Here is a 17396-nt window from a genome sequence, read left to right on the forward strand (position 1 = left end):
CCTTTAAATCTGATTCCACATTCTCAAAATATTCTTTGAAAAAGTATACCTACTACCTGTAGAATAAAACAAAAGCCTGTGGTCCCAGTATACTTCTTCACATAACAACAGCAGCTAACTCAGTACTGGCTCATCTGTTTCTCTGAACTAATCATCTGAGGCAAACCACAAAAAACTCAAGTAAAGTATTTTATGATGTAACCTCTAACCCTACCATAATGGGAAACCATATTTTCTTCCTGTATGGGTAATATATCTTCTTATAATTTTCTTTATTCCTCATCCTGGGCACCAAATTTTTGGATTTGCTTTTCCATAATCATTTACATTAGTAGATACTTATGAACGAAATATTTAAAACCAAATTTGGCTCCTAGGTTAGTATTGCGTATATTTATCTCCTTTTTAAATTGAAGTTTTATTTGCCTTCTGTTATTTGCCTCATGTTATGTTTATTATACCCATTGTTGAAGTATATTTCTTTAATGAGGTATAGAAATTGAGGTATATTTCTATAATGTTAAGACTAGACGCACTTTCCTTAACTCAGATTCTTAACTTCCATAAAGTGTTTAAAATTCTGTATTGGCTCTGATACCTAGGTTTTTAAACAAAAAGCAATTATCAGAATTCATTCATCTACTAAACCTCATCAGAAACTATAATTTTCTTTCTAAATAAATTAGTTGGAAAAAGCAGTAAGGCAATTCCTTATGATCTGCACAAACTTTAAGATATGCCCTCTTTTAAAGGAATCTCTGAATAAAATTTTGTTTTGCTCATTTGGTATCCAAGGTTTCTTACCTTTTACATGAAAAGTTTATGAGCCATATATTTATACTAGTATGATTAAAATATTGAGGTATTTCTGATACTAGTTTTGTTATTTATCTCACAGTAAGCGAGTATTGTGTCTTTATAGGTACAAACCCGCGCATGGCACCTATATCATGGAGCATTATCAGAAATTTCATTAAAAGGTATTCATTTCAATTATATTTTCAGTTGATATTCCGTTAATGGCTTTTGGAAAATTCCATTTAATGAAGCATATTAATCTTACTAGGTGATTTTTTTAAACTCACCATACCGCCTAGCAAGTGTCCTGCACGTAGTAGGCCCACAATAAATATTCATTTAATGTACAGTATTGTTGTTTAAAAGCTAATTGCTGTCTGAGCTTTATTCTTCAGAGTAAAGCAAGGCTTTATTTTGTATGTACACCTGAACTAAAATTTCTAAGTAATGATTAGGAAATTTTCAGATAAATTAACTTTAAAGATTTTCAATAGTTGAAATTAATATAGGTGAAGAGTTTTTATTTACCGGGTAATTTAGAATTGTCTGTATTTAAATAGCCCTCAAATGTTAACCACCTCTCCATGTAAAAGTCATTTTCTTACAAAACAGACTCTAACTTAGAATCAATCATAATTAATATTATTGTTACATACACTTAATTGTTAAAAAGTTTAGTTAGGTAATTCTGAAATTTAAATTGTATGTAATTTAAATTTTAAAATCTTGTTAAGAATCAAGGCCTAATATTTACTTTAAAGGGTTTAGTTTGGTTAATCCTGTGTTTGGCTTCAGAGCCACTCCTTTTGCTATAAAATTGATATGCATTGGTTATATTTACATTTTTAGGTAAAACACCGTGTAATTACCAACAGAAAAATAATATCTAAAAGATGCCTTTAGATACTCTAGGCGTTACACAAACCTCAATAACATTTCAGAGCTGGGCTATTTTTTTCCATGATGCAATAATACTTAAAGGTGTCACACTTTAGGCTTTTCAGAGTATCATCAATATAATGTAAGGGCAGGAGTGTAAGGTCCATGTTCCCATTTTTTTACTGACACTGAAGATTTGCATTTCTGTTATAATTAAAGTGTGATTAAAGTGACATATTTAAGTGTCTGTTTATAGGATACAATAAGGTTATCCAAGTGAAAAGATTCTGGACATGGAAAAGAGGAAAATCAGTTTTTGAAATGGAAGAGAACCTTGCAAGAAATGAAACATATCTTGGACTGAAAAAAAAGAAGAATCAGAAATTAAACCGAATTGCTAAATACTATGTGGACCAAAGAAGATTACTTTTTAAGATTTAAATGTTTTCCTCTCTGAAAGGGGCCACTGCTTACCAAATCCAGAAACAAGCCCTAGAATATGTTAATTAACTGCATTGTGTCCCAGAAAGAATGAGGTTGACAAATTCATTTTTTTATTCCTTCAATCAATAAACTGTTTGCCTAGTACATCTTAGATTTTTTAAATCTATAACGTGTATATTTACCTCTTGGAATTGTACAGTAACAGTGCCAAATACCACCATGGCCCCATAGGGTGCATCTTATGAAGCTTAACATTCCTGGCGAATTAAACACACAAGCCTCCGATCACTTTTTGTCAGTCTTTACTGTGGCGCGTAAGAGCCAAACTGTAGGTAATTTTTATATGGTGGCAATTTACCCCAATTTAAAAAGCAATGATCTTTGATGCAAGCAGAAGTGGAAAATATAATGACAGAAAACTAAAGAAAGGTATTACAAAGACTGACCTGGAACGCTTCTTGTCCCTCTCCATCCCCACCCCCATTCATGCCCTGTTTTCCGCCCATTTGTTGTTTTTCTCACAAGTATATCATGACTTGCAACATATTTTTTTTAATTTAAATAAAACCCCCAAATGCCTGAAACACTAAAAGATGTAAAAAGATTCACCTTCTGCAATCAACTACATAGCAGATAAACTTATAAAGCTATTCTAAACATCCAAAGACTTATAAATAAAAAATGTAAATTGAATCCAAGTAGTTGGGGAGGGGGACCATGGGAGGATGAGTGTGGAAGGAATGAACAGATTGAGAGTATCTAATTTCAACACCAATTTTTTTTCCGTTCAAACCTTTCCATAGTTACACCTCAAATGATTTCTTATATAAGAATTTCTCCCTATATTTCGAAATTACTGAATGATTTCCGTGAGGAAATGCAAGTTTAGGAAGATCCGCAAAATGAAAGTGTTAAAATGCAAACCACTTCTATAGCATTTCAAATGCAAAATCACAACCACCACTACCTTTAACTGACTCTTAAGGGTTCTTTTCAAACAGATGCTGTTTATGAACATCATCTGTTAACTTCTTTCTGGTAATTCAAAACTCTTGTCAAATGATGTTTTCAAGATGACGTGTAAATATAATATTCCATTAGAGATCAATTCTAATTGGTTTTTAAAAATCCACCTTGGGAAACCAGTGCTGTATAATACACAGACTAGTAATGAGCATTTTAGAAGGAATTTCCGCAAAGTCTATTATCAATCTAAGTCGAAATTACTGTCTTGCCCTAGTAAGGTTTGGGCAAAAGGACTGAAATTATTTCTTCATGAGTTTTCACGCACGATGACTTTGGTCTTGTCTTCAAGATTCGCGAGCACTTGTTGGAAATCTTCATTTTTTAAAACTGTGATGCTTGCCAGAAATATTTTTTCCACATGCCTCACAAAGGAAAACAGGCAGAGTTTCGTAGATTGCTTACAATTATTTCTTTCTAAAACGTGGTATAAAAGCTAATGACACGTTTTTCCCTTTTGAATTTCACTGTTATTTTGAAAATGCATTTCACGTTAAGAAACCAAGCCTGTTTTTGTTAGGGGTAGCTCAACCCAGCCTTTTAAAATTAGACTCCTTGTATACAACAAAGAGCTGAATAATAACAAATAGAGACAGCGAAACGTGCTTTTCCGAACTCCTTTGAATCCCGACATTCATTTTCGAATCCATACATTTAAAGAGACTTAAAATAGGATATGATGGGCTCTAACTTTCCAGATCCAGAAAAAAAATCGCCCACATTTGTCTCTATCTACTTATCACTTTGCAAACATATCTATGCTGCTTTCCCTCTTCTTTTCGTGTGTGAGTCGCAGCCTTGCCCAGCTTCCTCCAATTTAGCGGCACGTTGTAAAGCCTTCTTCCTACGCGGTCTGGAGTTGGGAACCCCTCGCGGGCCGACACTGATCATAAAACTTGCCGCGCCGACCCGACCCGGCCCAAGCGTTGCAGTTCGGGGAGGTGGGGGTGGGGGCCGAGTCGGGCCGGGGGACCCCTCCCTCGGGAAGGACGCACCCGGCGAACTGCCGCACGAGGGCCGAACAATGGGGGCGTCCGGGCGAGCGGGACCCTGTTCCCGCTTCCTCGGCGGCGCCGGCCGCGCGCCCGGCCGCCCCCGCCCACCGCGGCCCTCCCCGCCCGCGGTTTCGCGCTCTCACTGCCGGCCTCAGCCTTCCTCCCGAGCGCCGCGGCCCGGCCCGCCGCTCGCCCCGCCGCCGCGCGCCTCCTTCCCGTCCCCGGGCTGGCCCTCCTTTCTCCGACTGCGACACCGAGGCGCTGCCTTCGGCGACTCCAGCTTTCGCTGCGGCCGCCTTCCCGCTATTTCCTTAATATATTTTCTAAATTTCTCCTTTATTTTCGGAAGTGGTTGAGATGTCTCACTTCCACCTTAATTTCCATTTGCTATTTCCCTCTGGAAAAGATGCCCCCAGGAAATCCAAAACCTAGAAGGAACTACAGCAAATCCCATAAAACCTTTAACTCTAAATACGTCTTTTTCTTTTTAATTTTAACGCGTTTATGTCGTCTAACCTGGCAAAAGAACTCTCTTCTCTTTTTATTTCCTCCTTTAAATACTGTTATTTTAAACTCTCCATCAAGTGCATTTTGATGAGAGGACAGAGAATGTGTCCGGCAGCACGCAGCAAATCAGAGGTTTTATCTTACGCCTCCTGGGATGGTAAAAAAGTGGAACGTGGACGAGTAAGCTTCTAGGGAAGAAAAGCAACACAATTCGCTGGAGACGAAGCCGGGCCAGGCGGGGGGAGGCGCAGCGGGGGCGTCGAGGGCCCTCGGGCTCCGGGCAGGGGAGCTAGTCTGGGAAAGAGAGAAGGTTTTAAATAGCGGGGGCCGGGAGGGCGGTGGGCCCGCGCATGACGGTACTTTATGAGAAAGGATGGCGCAGCGGATGAGATTACTTTGCTTTCTCATCCCCTAAGAAAAAACTAAAGTTGGAGGGAGGCGGAGAGAACAGCCATCCTTATTTCCTCCCCACGTTTCCGCAGAAGGACCGGGGCTGCGGCGGGCAGGGAGAGGGCGCAGGACGAGGTGGACCAATAGCAGTCAACAGGTCCAGGCCGCCGCAGGGCAGCGGGGCCGGGCCGCCGGGCCCCCTCCTCTCAGATCCCCTCCCCCCTTCCCCTTCTCCTTCCCTCCCCTCCCCCGCAGCCCCGGCCCGGCAGGGGAGGCCGGCTCTGCACTCCCCGCCCCACCCGGTTTGACTGCGGCCGTCTAGGCCTGGGCTCTCGGGGTGGGGGTTGGGGCGGGGGTTCCCTGCCGGAGAATCCTCCCCCGGGGCTGGCGGCGGGAGGGGGAGGGGATGGAAATCGGGGAATGGAGGATTAAGAAGGACTCGAGCTCGGCACGAGCGCGGCCCGCGCGAGGGATCCTGGGTAAAAAGTGGCCGCGCGGCACCGGGAGAGCGCGGAGAGGAGCCGGGGTCAGAGGTCAGGGCCCTGGAGCCAGGCGTGCAGATCCCCCCCACGTGAACGCAGCGAGCAGGAGGAACCTTTTTGTTTTCGACCGCGCCAGCATGCTCCCCTATTGACCGCGCTGCTTTTCCCGGGCCGCTGGAGCAGAGGAGCTCCATCCCGTATCTCCTAACCCCACCCCCCTTCCACCACCAACACACTACCCAACTCTACCCTTCCTCTCAACTCACTTCCCAGCCCCCCGTACCGGGCTTGCAATAACGCAGTAAATTTGCTTTAACAACAAGTGGGGGTGGTTGCATTTACTCCTCCCTCTCTTCTCTCCTCCCCCTTCTCTTGCTGCGGCTCTTGACACTACTACAAACCAGGACTATAAACATAAACATGTGTCACTGTAACTGGGCAGGTAATATACGGATTTGGGGGTGGGGTGGAGGGGGGCTTGGTCGCCGCTTGGGGGGCAGTAAAAAAATGTGTGTTTCACGTGCTCGTCGGCTTTGGGGGCTCCCCCCACACCGATCCATTTATATAATGCCGACTGCACTCGGTCACTTACTCATTCAGCCACACAGACCCACAAAGGCAGACTTGCCGATAACCACCGTACCCAAAAGCAAATACATTTAAATACGACTCTCTCCTTTCCCAGCCACCGCTGCTGCCATTTCTTCTATCAGCAAACAGTAGCGTCAATTCTTGAATCCCCTTTCCTTTAGAAAAATTCTTCTCCACATAGCAATAGAGACCATTTTTCGACCTAAACAGCATGCCGCTCTTTTTTCCCATAGACAGTAACCTACATATTTTGTGCGCAGAAGTCATTTCAAAAAGCAAGTAAGGCTATTTAAGTGACTGAGTTTGAAATCTGTAAAGGTTCTTCCTTGGGCTTTCCCTTCCTGCATTTAGCAACTTCTGCTCTAAGTTGCTGCGACTGGAGCTGTGGAGATTAGCCACAGCAAGCCTTTATTATTATTATTTAGTCCATATTTACACTGCCGATCAACTTCTTTCTCTTTCTTAGTTCAGCAAGCCTAGCAACAACTGCTTACGGTAGAGTAAAGCGAATCCTCTCGCTTTCTGGCTTGAAACGGAGGGAGATTCAGAAAATGTTCAGATGGAGAAGTGGTTCCCTTTGTTCTTTCATTGTTTCTCTACGAACTGGTGGATACAAGGACAAACACTTACCTTCTCTTCTTTTTGCTCCCAAAACCAGACGTTCCCATCAGCCTTAAAATACACAATCCACCTTGAAAGTAACTACGAATGTCGGGAGAGTTTGTATTCCATTCTTTTTCGTTCTCTGCCCTCTTTTAGCGTAGGATTAAGTTGCCGAGCACGTTGCTGCAAGCTGTAGCCCCCCGCCTTAGTGAATCGGTCACGTTTAGGACCCTCTAAGTCCATCCTAATTCTGCCAGTAGAACTGAGGGTATTGGAGCTCTAAACTTTCAAAAGGAAAGGGGCCCGCAAGTACCCAGAAAACTTACGTATCCCTTGAAATTTTTTACTAGTGTATTTTTGTACCACATCACCAAATAGAATTTGCCAAGAAATATTAGATATTTCTTCGAGGAAAGTGTGTGTGTGTGTGTGTGTGTGTGTGTGTGTGTGTGTGTGTGTTTAAGTTTCTTCTTAGCAATGTGCTGCTTAGACAGATGGAGTAACAAGGCAGGTTTGTATGGACATTTAACGGAACGAGTGGGTTTTCCATAACGTTTGTTATGCCATGTGTTTTTTCAAAACACTACTGGAACTGAGAAAGGAAGCAAAGAGAAATTTGAATTATAACGTTGCGGAATGACTTAAAGAGAGGCGCTTGCTTGAAATGAATTAGTGTAAAAATTGGCCTCAAAAGCAAAAAGTGAGATTTTTAAAGTTGAAAGACAATTTTAACTCTATGATTCCAAAATTTAGCAAGTGACTTTTCTGGTTAGCGTGTGATATGTGTCAGTATTTAGTGTCCAGCCTGGTGGGCATTACTGCCCAAACCCTGTTTAAATCTGATTATGATGTGATTTGTTGAAGTCATGAATACGAAATGATCCTTGCGTATCCATAAATGTGAACTTGGGGTTTTTTGATCTCCCGCTTTTTTGTGTGCGCCCAGTAGCTGCAGCAGTGGAAGACAGTGATTGGCTCCAGTGCTCCTAGAAGGATTTGGGCTGAAGCCAGGGGAACAGAACCAGAGGATTCCCTTTCCAGAGACCATCAGGCCCCACATGCCTTATCTTTCCCTTCTCCCCTCATGGGTGCTCAGAATTTCAGTATGGCTTCAGCAGCCCATAGGTAGGCCTCAGCACTGAGTGTCATCACTTCGGTTTCTACACGTTTGGCCCTGATGGGAAATAAACAAAAATTGGGGTAATCCAAATAAATTGTGGGTCTTGAGGTTTGTGTATTATTTGATACACCAACATTGAACACTACTTTCTCTGATTTTTTTTTTTCTACATTCAGGATCAATTGTGAGAGGCCCTGGTGTCTCATAGGAAAATATTGCAACAAAACAAGATAATTGGGGGAAAGGCAGTTGCAGTAGGAAAAGTGGCTTTTCTTTGATGGCATTTAATTGGAATTAAAAGATTCTTGAGCTGTAAACATTATTTATTCAGCACACATAAGCAGGCATTGTTTTATCACCATCATAATTATGGTGTCCTTTAAGCTGGCTGATAGCAGGAAAGATAAGGGAATGTGCCTGTAGATTCAGATCAGGTCCTGCTCCTTTCTTTTTTTCTCTGCCACCCTCCCTCCCTTCTCTCTTTACTACCCTCCCCCCCCCCATTCCTTCCATGGTCACTAGGGTCCCCCACAGCCCTTGAGATGAGGAGAGCAGGAAGATTGTGGCCTAACCATTTCTTACATCGTGAAAGTGATTTGTACCACACTCTAATTTGACACAATCTGTAACCTTCTTGTCTCCCTTGTTTATAACTGCTTTTTAGCTTGCAATATGTGTTATCTGAAGAGTTGCCTATTGCTCACCTGTATAAAATCTTGTCCACTAGGGTTTGTTGCTTTACCTTTGTCTAATTTAGAAAGCACACTCTTAGGGCTTTTTCAGAACAAAGCCTCACAAAACCCCCTTTACCTCCAAGGATTTGCAAATTTATAAAGGCTGCATTGAATTCAAGATGGGTCAGGGGGCAAAAAAGGGTAGAAGGTCACTGCATTTTGATTATGGGTCAGTAGACAATATGGCATATACTCTGTGTCCCAAACTTCTGTTAAAAACAGGATTTTTAAATGCCTAAGAAGAGAAGGATGGGCCCTTTTGGAGACTTGCCCTGATTTGTTTGGATGAGACAAAAAAGAAAAATATTAAAGAAAATGTACTAAGTTATAATTTAAGTTGTTCCTTAATTTAGCCATTTCCTCCTACTCCATTCTCATTTTCCCCTCCCCAAAAGCAGAGAACATGTGATATGACATAAATTTAGGTAAGGAACTGTTGACTCTCACACAAGATTTTATTGTCCTATATCCTCAATTAATTCAGCCATATAAGACTTTAAATTATTATTATTTTAGACTTTGTTATGTTGTAAGTATTATAGTTACTTTTGGCTAACAGTACAAGGGACTTCTTTTATTCTTCTAACCAGTATACTTACATTGTTGAGGCCTTTGTGATGTTCCTTAGTCTGTTCTGTCTGAATTCATTTTGAACAAAATGTGCCAGCAATCACTAAAACAAATGTATATGGTGAAGAGTTAGGTGATGGTGGTGGGATTGGGAGGGGGGTGATCCTCATTTAAATTATGTATGTATGGGTGAAGGCTGGGAAGGGAAAGGATTATTTTAATGCTCTTCAGTACTTTAATTATATGACATTGTAGTGTAGAAATGCAAAAGTACTCTTAGGTTTTCCTTCAGGTTTTCAAAAGAACTTTCCCCATTAGTAAACTACTTCTGCAAATTGCTATTGCATTTCCCAGCTAACCATTTAAAAGACTGTAAATGCCGTGTGCATTACTTCGCTCCAGAGGAAAGAGGTCAGACTGAATTGCAATGGTATTTAAACATAAAATACAGTGAAAATAAATCAAAATAGAACATTTGAAGATAAATGTAGCACATCAACACAGGATAAGTAAAGACAAATATGTTCATATCTTCATAGCCCATCACTTTAAAAACTGAAAGTGCTGATTTTTTACAATAAATGCAGAAGTAAGTGGACATTTATGTATTTCTGTCTGTATTTGCCACAGAGGATCTTCCTCTAGCAAGCAGCTTTGTTTTCAAAGCTAAAATACTTTTTATGAAAGTGTGTAGGTTATGCATTCCTCACTGACTAAATAATCGCATTTAATTAACAAACTCAATGCATATCATATATATGCCTGAATTCTCAGTTAAGTAATCCCCTGGACCCTCAGAGATGGATATACACATAAATGTTAATTTGGGCGTATCCACCCACATATGTATATGTGTTTGAGAAACATAGAAGTTGATATATCTTTTCTTAAAAAAGAATTTGAATACAGTCCATCATCTGAATTGGGTTCATCTTTGATTGTAGAGGCGGCTGACATGGTCAACATATTTATCAAAGAAACCCCCTGGCTTTTGAAGAATAGTACTTTATACATCTGGATCTGCACATCCAGGCAAAGTAAGTAAATTATTGCATAACTTTAAGCATAATTGATAACAGACACCTTTAATTTTTCATCCCCATTCTTTTGGCCAGCTTTCACATTAATAATCTAAGCCATAAATGTTGGTAGCTATTGATCGAAATCCCCTGTGTGCATGCAAATCCATCTTAAAGTCCCCTGCCTTTCATGTGTGAGCGCTCAGGGGCCTCTGCTAGATCTTTTTATCGGGATCGACCCCCAATGTGCCTGGAGAAGACCCCGGATATACAACGTGTCCTGATGGCCACAAGAAAGCTGTCTGTCACATTCTGTGTGTGTGTGTGTGTGTGTGCGCGCGCGCGCGCGCTCACGCCTTCACACACACACACACACACACACACACACCCCGATGGGGAAGTTAAAGGAACAAAAGAATGTATTAGACAAGAAGAAAGATGTGTAATAGGAGTATTAAAAATGTATAAGTGTGAAGGTACCTGAGTGCACATACAAAGATATTCACATAAATTGTATACATAGACCCAGTTCCCAAATCTTTTGGCCTTTATTTTTCTCCATTTGACCCAACAGATTGTAACTTTAGTTTAAAAAATACTATTCTGTTAGTTTTAAAAACCACCTATATTGCCAGTATTTTAAAGGTGAAAGGGGAGGAAGGAGAGGAAAAGGTGATTTTGAAATGGTTACTAAGTCATGTTGCCTTGTGCAGGAGGAATAGGAGTGTGAGTGTGTGTGTGTGTGTGTGTGTGTGTGTGTGTGTGTGTAAATCTAAATAGGAATCGAGAACAACTAGAACTACCTGGCCAAAAAAAAAAAAAAAAAGAATGTTCTAGCCAACCTTTTGTAATGTCTTCTCAGAGGCTTTTTTTGAGTTTACTATTTCTTGGCTGTTTGACTCTTTGGTGGAAATCTTAAAGCTGGGGGAGGGGAATTGGACGGGGTGGGGTGGGAGGGAGAGGGCTGGCAGTATATAAGTGCATCAGGAGGAATTTTAAAACGACCTTATTGTCGCTGGCAGTAGATTCTGGTCATTATACTTTAAAAAAAACACCAGCATCTGCTTTTCCTGGAAACTTTGCTTTCTGCTTAAACCTTTAGCATTTTGCCTCCTGCGAAAGTGAAAGAGAAAAACGCGGTGTGATAGATCCAGATGCAAAAGAAAGCCAACTCGGTGGATGGTATTAGCTGTGACGAGGCATTGTTCATTGCTGCCTCTCGGTTACGTTTAAAGCCTGAAATATCACGAGATCCATTCAATGATCCTTCTCTCATTCAAGGGACAAAAATGTAATTTGCTGTAGCTCTGATTTCTTGGATGGAAATGCTAGCCTTAGATTTCAAAGGCAAGAACTAGACATCGCGGTTTGTACACACATTGATTAAGTTGAAGAGCGGCGATTACATCTGTGCTGAGTGCAACAGTAGTCCAGGGCTGACTTTTCAAATCCCAACCTCTGAGTTACAGACTCTCTTAAATAGGCTTCCTTAATTTCCGGATGCACGTCTTGAAATTCCCAATTCTCTTCAAAATTCCTGGGAAATTACAAGGAAGATGAGGGTGGGGGTGGGGAACTATGGCCGAGATTTCATTTCATGCAAACTACCTTTTTGTATGTCTTGATTCCTCGGTTTTTAATCTCGCTCTCTCTCTCTCTCTCTCTTTGAGCCATACCTGCTTGTGCTAGCCAGACCAGAGCAGGGGAAGCTGGAACTTTTGAATGTGAAGGAAGAAATTATTGTACATTTTTTTTCTTGCAGGCTCAGAAATATCCGTTTATTCTTTTAACCACACGGATGTGTCTATTTTTGGAAGAACAAGGAAACATATAAATGCCTGAGTTGCATTTATGCTGTAGTTCCAAACACCGAACAGTTAAGAAGATTTTGCTGAATTTTGCAAAGCAGCCAACAAACCGCCTTGGGATCGTGGTAATGCGACTGGGAAGACCTTTGCTCTCATTTGGCAATATTTTGGATATCCTTGAAAATGACACCAAGATATACTTTAATTTGACTAAGAAGAGGTTAAACAATATTGATATTCATCCAAAGTGATTTTTTTTTAAGCAGATGCTTGGCTTTCATGGGAAAAAAAATGGGAGTTGTGGAAGATTCATTTAAACTACCAACCAAGAGCATCACAGACCACTGAAATAGTCTGCATCGTACATCAGCACTTTTCTTTTCATCGTTATTACCTAAAACCTATGGAAGCACCTTGGGCGTTTTACATTTTCTTTTCTTTGCTACAGAAGCAATCTGCTCCATGGAATTCTGACCTGTCGTGAACAGGACCCTGGCTAAGGCTGTGCTGGGGACTCTAGGACCATCCCGCCTCCAATCCAGCCTGGTTAATTGTGAAAAGTGTACACATTTCTGGCTTATCTATGCTTTGTTATGGGTCTGACGTGAAACTACCTCCTCCCCACCCCACCCCCCAGCAGAGAACCAAAATCCAGTTGAATTGTTACAGTGTTGCGGAGCTGGAGCCTTGAACTGCTTCCTTGGTCAAATAACTTTGTTTCTGGTTGTAAAAAGGCATTTTAGGGGGGGGGGGGAAACAAGGAATATCGAGAGAAATTCAAAACGTAAGTCTGTACTGGGGTGGTTCACCGCGCGGATTTAACTTTGGAGCTCCCAGCCGGGCTCCTTTCCCCACTGCCATAAGGGAAATACCAGGCTATTCTGCACGTTTTCACTTAAGCTCCATTTTCCAAAGGACAAGGGGGTGGGGTATATGTATTTAGGCTTGATAATGTTTTAAAAATGCTTTTCTTTGAAATGATAATAGCTATAGCAGTAAAATGCAAATAAAGCAAAAATAGGCAATATTCCTTTAAAGGCGAATATACAGGGCTTTTTTTTTTTTTTTTAAAGCGTACACACACTGCTTCTGATGAAGTCTGTGAGTCAGCCTGTTTCTGAGCTCCGATAGTTTAATGGAAAGATTTATATACCGACTGTATTATTTACTTTGGGAGGGGAGGTGGCAGTATAAGGGTATGCTAATTAGTGGGAGATTTTGGGGGGAAGGGGTGGAATATCAATTTTTATTGCATCACCTGTCAGGAGTGTCCAATCAGCGCTGGCTTTAGGGGAATTAATTGATGAAGGTGTCTCCGGACGAGCTCACTTCACTCTGTCATTTTATTTGTAGCTAAAGCAGCGGCGGGAATAGCAGCTGCATTTCTTTTCTCTTTCTCCCTTCACATTCCATTATCATAGTGCTCCAATGGAGAAGGAATAGAGGGGCCCAGGTACTGATCTGCATCGGGGACTTAGACCAACACACTGGCAGATCAGAAACCGGATGGTTTTTTCCCTCTTTTTTAAAAAAACGAAAACCAAAAAAAAAGCAAGAATCAAGTCAGTGTAATTTCATAGTTTTTTCCCCCCCCCCCCAATAATTTCGCCTAGAGTTTGGCACTCCCTTCGCCGGGAATAACAGTCTTTGTTATTTTATTAGCAGGATGCCTTGAGACACACGCAGCATCTGGTGGAGGATTAACATACATACATGTGTATGTATGCGTCACGTATATATTTACTGCAAATGGTGGGGATCGTTTAGTGCCCGAGATGGGAGACCTGAAGTCAGGTTTTGAAGAGGTGGATGGCGTGAGGCTCGGCTACCTCATCATTAAAGGAAAGCAAATGTTTGCCCTCTCCCAAGTCTTCACGGATCTGCTGAAAAACATCCCGAGGACGACCGTGCACAAGCGCATGGATCATCTGAAAGTGAAAAAGCACCACTGCGATCTGGAGGAGTTGCGGAAACTCAAGGCAATCAACAGCATCGCCTTCCACGCCGCCAAATGCACTCTCATCTCCCGGGAAGACGTGGAAGCGCTCTACACCTCCTGCAAAACCGAGCGCGTCCTCAAGACCAAGCGCAGGAGGGTCGGCCGGGCCCTGGCCACAAAGGCGCCGCCGCCAGAGCGCGCCGCCGCCGCCGCCGCCGCCGCCAGCCCCCGCCCGGGTTTTTGGAAGGACAAGCACCAACTTTGGCGGGGCCTGAGCGGAGCCGCGCGGCCCCTGCCAATCAGCGCGCAGTCCCCGCGCCCGGGCGCCGCCGTCGTGCGCCCAGCCGCCCATCTACCTCAGATTTTTAGCAAATACCCGGGCTCGCACTACCCGGAAATCGTGCGCTCGCCTTGCAAACCCCCTCTAAACTATGAAACTGCCCCGCTCCAGGGAAACTACGTCGCTTTCCACTCGGACCCTGCTTATTTTCGGAGCCTGCTGTGCAGCAAGCACCCGGCCGCCGCCGCCGCCGCCGCCGCCGCCGCCGCCGCCGCCGCCGCGGCCGCCGCCGCCGCCGCCGCCGCCTACTACCAGGCGTCGGCGGCCGGGCCCCAACCCAAGGCGGCGGCGAGCGCCGGAGGCCCCGTGAGCCTGACCTACCGGTGCAAGCGCAAGCGCGGGGGCGCCAAGGACTGCCTGCTGGAACCCCACGCCGGCGCCCGCCGCCTGCTTCTGCTGCCCAGGTCCTACAAAGCCAAGGCGGCGGCCGCGGCGGCGGCGGCGGCGGCAGCGGCCGCCGGGGCCACTTGCCTGGAGAGGTTTCATCTGGTTAACAGCTTCTGCCCGCCTCCCCACCACCACCATCACCACCACCACCATCACCACCACCACCATCACCACCACCACCACAGGGCCCAGCAGCCGCAGCCGAATCACCACCCCCCTCATCACCACCGGCCGCAGCCCCATCTGGGCAGCTTTCCCGAGAGTTGCAGCAGCGACTCCGAGTCCAGCTCCTACTCGGACCATGCAGCCAACGACTCAGATTTTGGCTCCAGTTTGTCTAGCTCCAGCAACTCTGTGTCCTCGGAGGAAGAGGAGGAGGAGGGAGAGGAGGAGGAGGAGGAGGAAGAGGAGGAGGACGAGGAGGAGGGGGGCAGTGGGGCCTCGGATTCCAGTGAAGTCAGCTCGGAGGAGGAGGACTCGTCCACGGAGTCGGACTCCAGCTCCGGCTCCAGCCAAGTGTCAGTGCAGAGCATCCGTTTCAGGCGCACCAGCTTCTGCAAGCCTCCCAGCGTGCAGGCGCAGGCCAACTTCTTGTACCATCTGGCCTCCGCCGCCGCTGCAACCAAACCCGCTGCTTTCGAGGATGCCGGCAGACTTCCCGACCTCAAGAGTAGTGTCAAAGCGGAGTCGCCCGAGGAGTGGAATCTGCAGAGCTGGGCCCCCAAAGCGTCTCCGGTGTACTGCCCGGCCAGCCTGGGGAGTTGTTTCGCAGAGATAAGGAACGATAGGGTATCTGAGATTACATTCCCACACTCTGAAATTTCCAGTACTGTAAAGAGAACTGAGCTGACAATTAACTGCCTGGCGGAGGGGGCCTCTTCACCTAGCCCAAAGACAAACAATGCATTTCCACAACAAAGAATACTCCGAGAGGCTAGGAAATGCCTACAAGCAACTCCTACTACGTACTGTGCAGATAACAACACAATAGCTGCTAGGTTCTTAAGCAATGATTCTTCAGGAGTGGCAGCAAATTCAGAAAAAGATTCCAAAATCCCTCATTGCACTGAATTTGCTACGGATCTGCCCTCTTCGCCAACTGATCCCGAGGTGGATGCAGCAGCAGCAGCAACTAAAGCCGAGAATCCCTGCACTGACACAGGCGACAAGACATTGCCATTTCTGCACAATATTAAAATCAAAGTAGAAGACAGTAGTGCTAATGAAGAATATGAACCTGACCTTATTACAAATAAGCTAAAGTGCGAGTGCAATGATACAAAGGGTGAGTTTTACAGTGTGACTGAAAGTAAAGAGGAGGACGCCTTGTTAACCACAGCCAAGGAAGGTTTTGCATGCCCTGAAAAAGAAACTCCTTCCTTAAATCCACTGGCTCAGAGTCAGGGCCTTTCATGCACTTTAGGTTCTCCAAAACCTGAGGATGGGGAATATAAATTTGGTGCCAGGGTGAGAAAAAATTACCGGACACTAGTACTGGGAAAGCGACCTGTACTTCAGACACCTCCAGTCAAACCAAATCTGAAATCAGCTAGAAGTCCTCGTCCTACAGGTAAAACTGAGACACATGAAGGAACACTGGATGATTTTACAGTTATAAACAGACGCAAAAAGGTAGCCAGCAATGTAGCATCAGCAGTGAAAAGGCCATTTAATTTCATGGCAAATTTTCCTTGTCCACCATCACTCATTATTGGGAAGGATGGGGATTTGTGGCCAGCATATTCCTTAAACACCACTAAGGATTCCCAACCTCCTCACAAGGCCCATCCTATATGGAAATGGCAGCTGGGCGGTTCTGCAATACCTCTTCCACCTAGTCACAAATTCAGGAAATTTAATTCATAAAAGCGTTTTGGAAGATATTTTCTTGAACCATATTCCCTTCCTTTTGTTGTAAACTGCACAGGATGCTTTGTACAAGTCCATTAATGTGTTACACCCCTTTTGGAGTCCTGGTTTATCGCATTTTGAAGACAGAAATCGGATTACTTTTTTTTCCATTGCGGGTTTTTTTTTTTTTTTTGGAGTAGGGTGGGGGCGGGGTGGGAGAAGGGTTGGTTTACATTCCACAGACTATACTTCAGGCTAAAGACTCAAGTAAAACTCAGTTATTACGGTAGAGCTGGAACACTTTACTGTTTCAATGCTAATAATGCACCTGGTACCTCAATTCAACTGCTACAAATAAATGTCAAAAGGTTGAATAATAAATATTACAATGAGCCATTAAGTTTATGCACTAGATTTCAGACCTGAAAGTGTAACTGTTTAATTCAGTGAAAGTTTGTTAGGTTACATGGTTACACAGTGAGGTAGCAAGAAAGCCCAAAGTGTTCTCTACTGGAGGTCTTGTTTGTGGGGTATCTTTTTCTCCCCTCATTTCCTCTCCAAGAGTCGTTGCACTTATTATTATTATTTTTTTGAGTGGAAATATTGGGGAGTCCTGATTGAATGCTGGTAAAAGCTGCCTCTTATATACTGAGTAAAGTAAATATAATATTGTCTTTTCTTTTTTCTTTTTTTTTTTTTTTTGTAAAGGGTGTGATTTTACTTTTACGGGCACTCCTTGCGATTGGAAAAGTCCTTTTTTGTGTTCTCACCCAAAATTTTAAATTAGGTGACTCTTACTACTGTCCTGCTTACCTTGTGGTCTGAACATGACTCCTCAAACTTGCAAAACAATGAAAATATTTCTCTTAATAGCGGAATATGTTATGGTCTGACTCTTTATAGTGACAAAGCAGTA

At 43.6% G+C, this 17396-nt stretch overlaps 1 protein-coding gene across 2 annotated transcripts; it reads left to right on the top strand.

The window, feature by feature from the left end:
- The first annotated feature begins 12237 nt into the window (after positions 1–12237).
- SKIDA1 (SKI/DACH domain containing 1) lies at positions 12238–16651 on the top strand. Of its 2 annotated transcripts, none has more exons than XM_057543862.1 (2): positions 12238–12747; positions 13626–16651. In XM_057543862.1, the coding sequence occupies exon 2, from the start codon at positions 13739–13741 to the stop codon at positions 16493–16495; it is 2757 nt and encodes a 918-aa protein (XP_057399845.1). In that variant the 5' UTR covers positions 12238–12747; positions 13626–13738; the 3' UTR covers positions 16496–16651. The 2 variants fall into 2 exon arrangements, with proteins under 2 accessions (XP_057399845.1, XP_057399846.1); XM_057543863.1 differs by lacking the exon at positions 12238–12747 and adding an exon at positions 13466–13525.
- Positions 16652–17396: the final 745 nt, after the last annotated feature.

The sequence above is a fragment of the Balaenoptera acutorostrata genome, chromosome 3 (genome assembly GCF_949987535.1).
Source record: "Balaenoptera acutorostrata chromosome 3, mBalAcu1.1, whole genome shotgun sequence".
NCBI classification, from domain to species: Eukaryota; Metazoa; Chordata; class Mammalia; order Artiodactyla; family Balaenopteridae; genus Balaenoptera; species Balaenoptera acutorostrata.

What these genes read in the sequence shown, in the direction of transcription:
- SKIDA1 (XM_057543862.1), top strand. Translation starts at nt 13,739, where the DNA reads ATGGGAGACCTGAAGTCAGGTTTTGAAGAGGTGGATGGCGTGAGGCTC.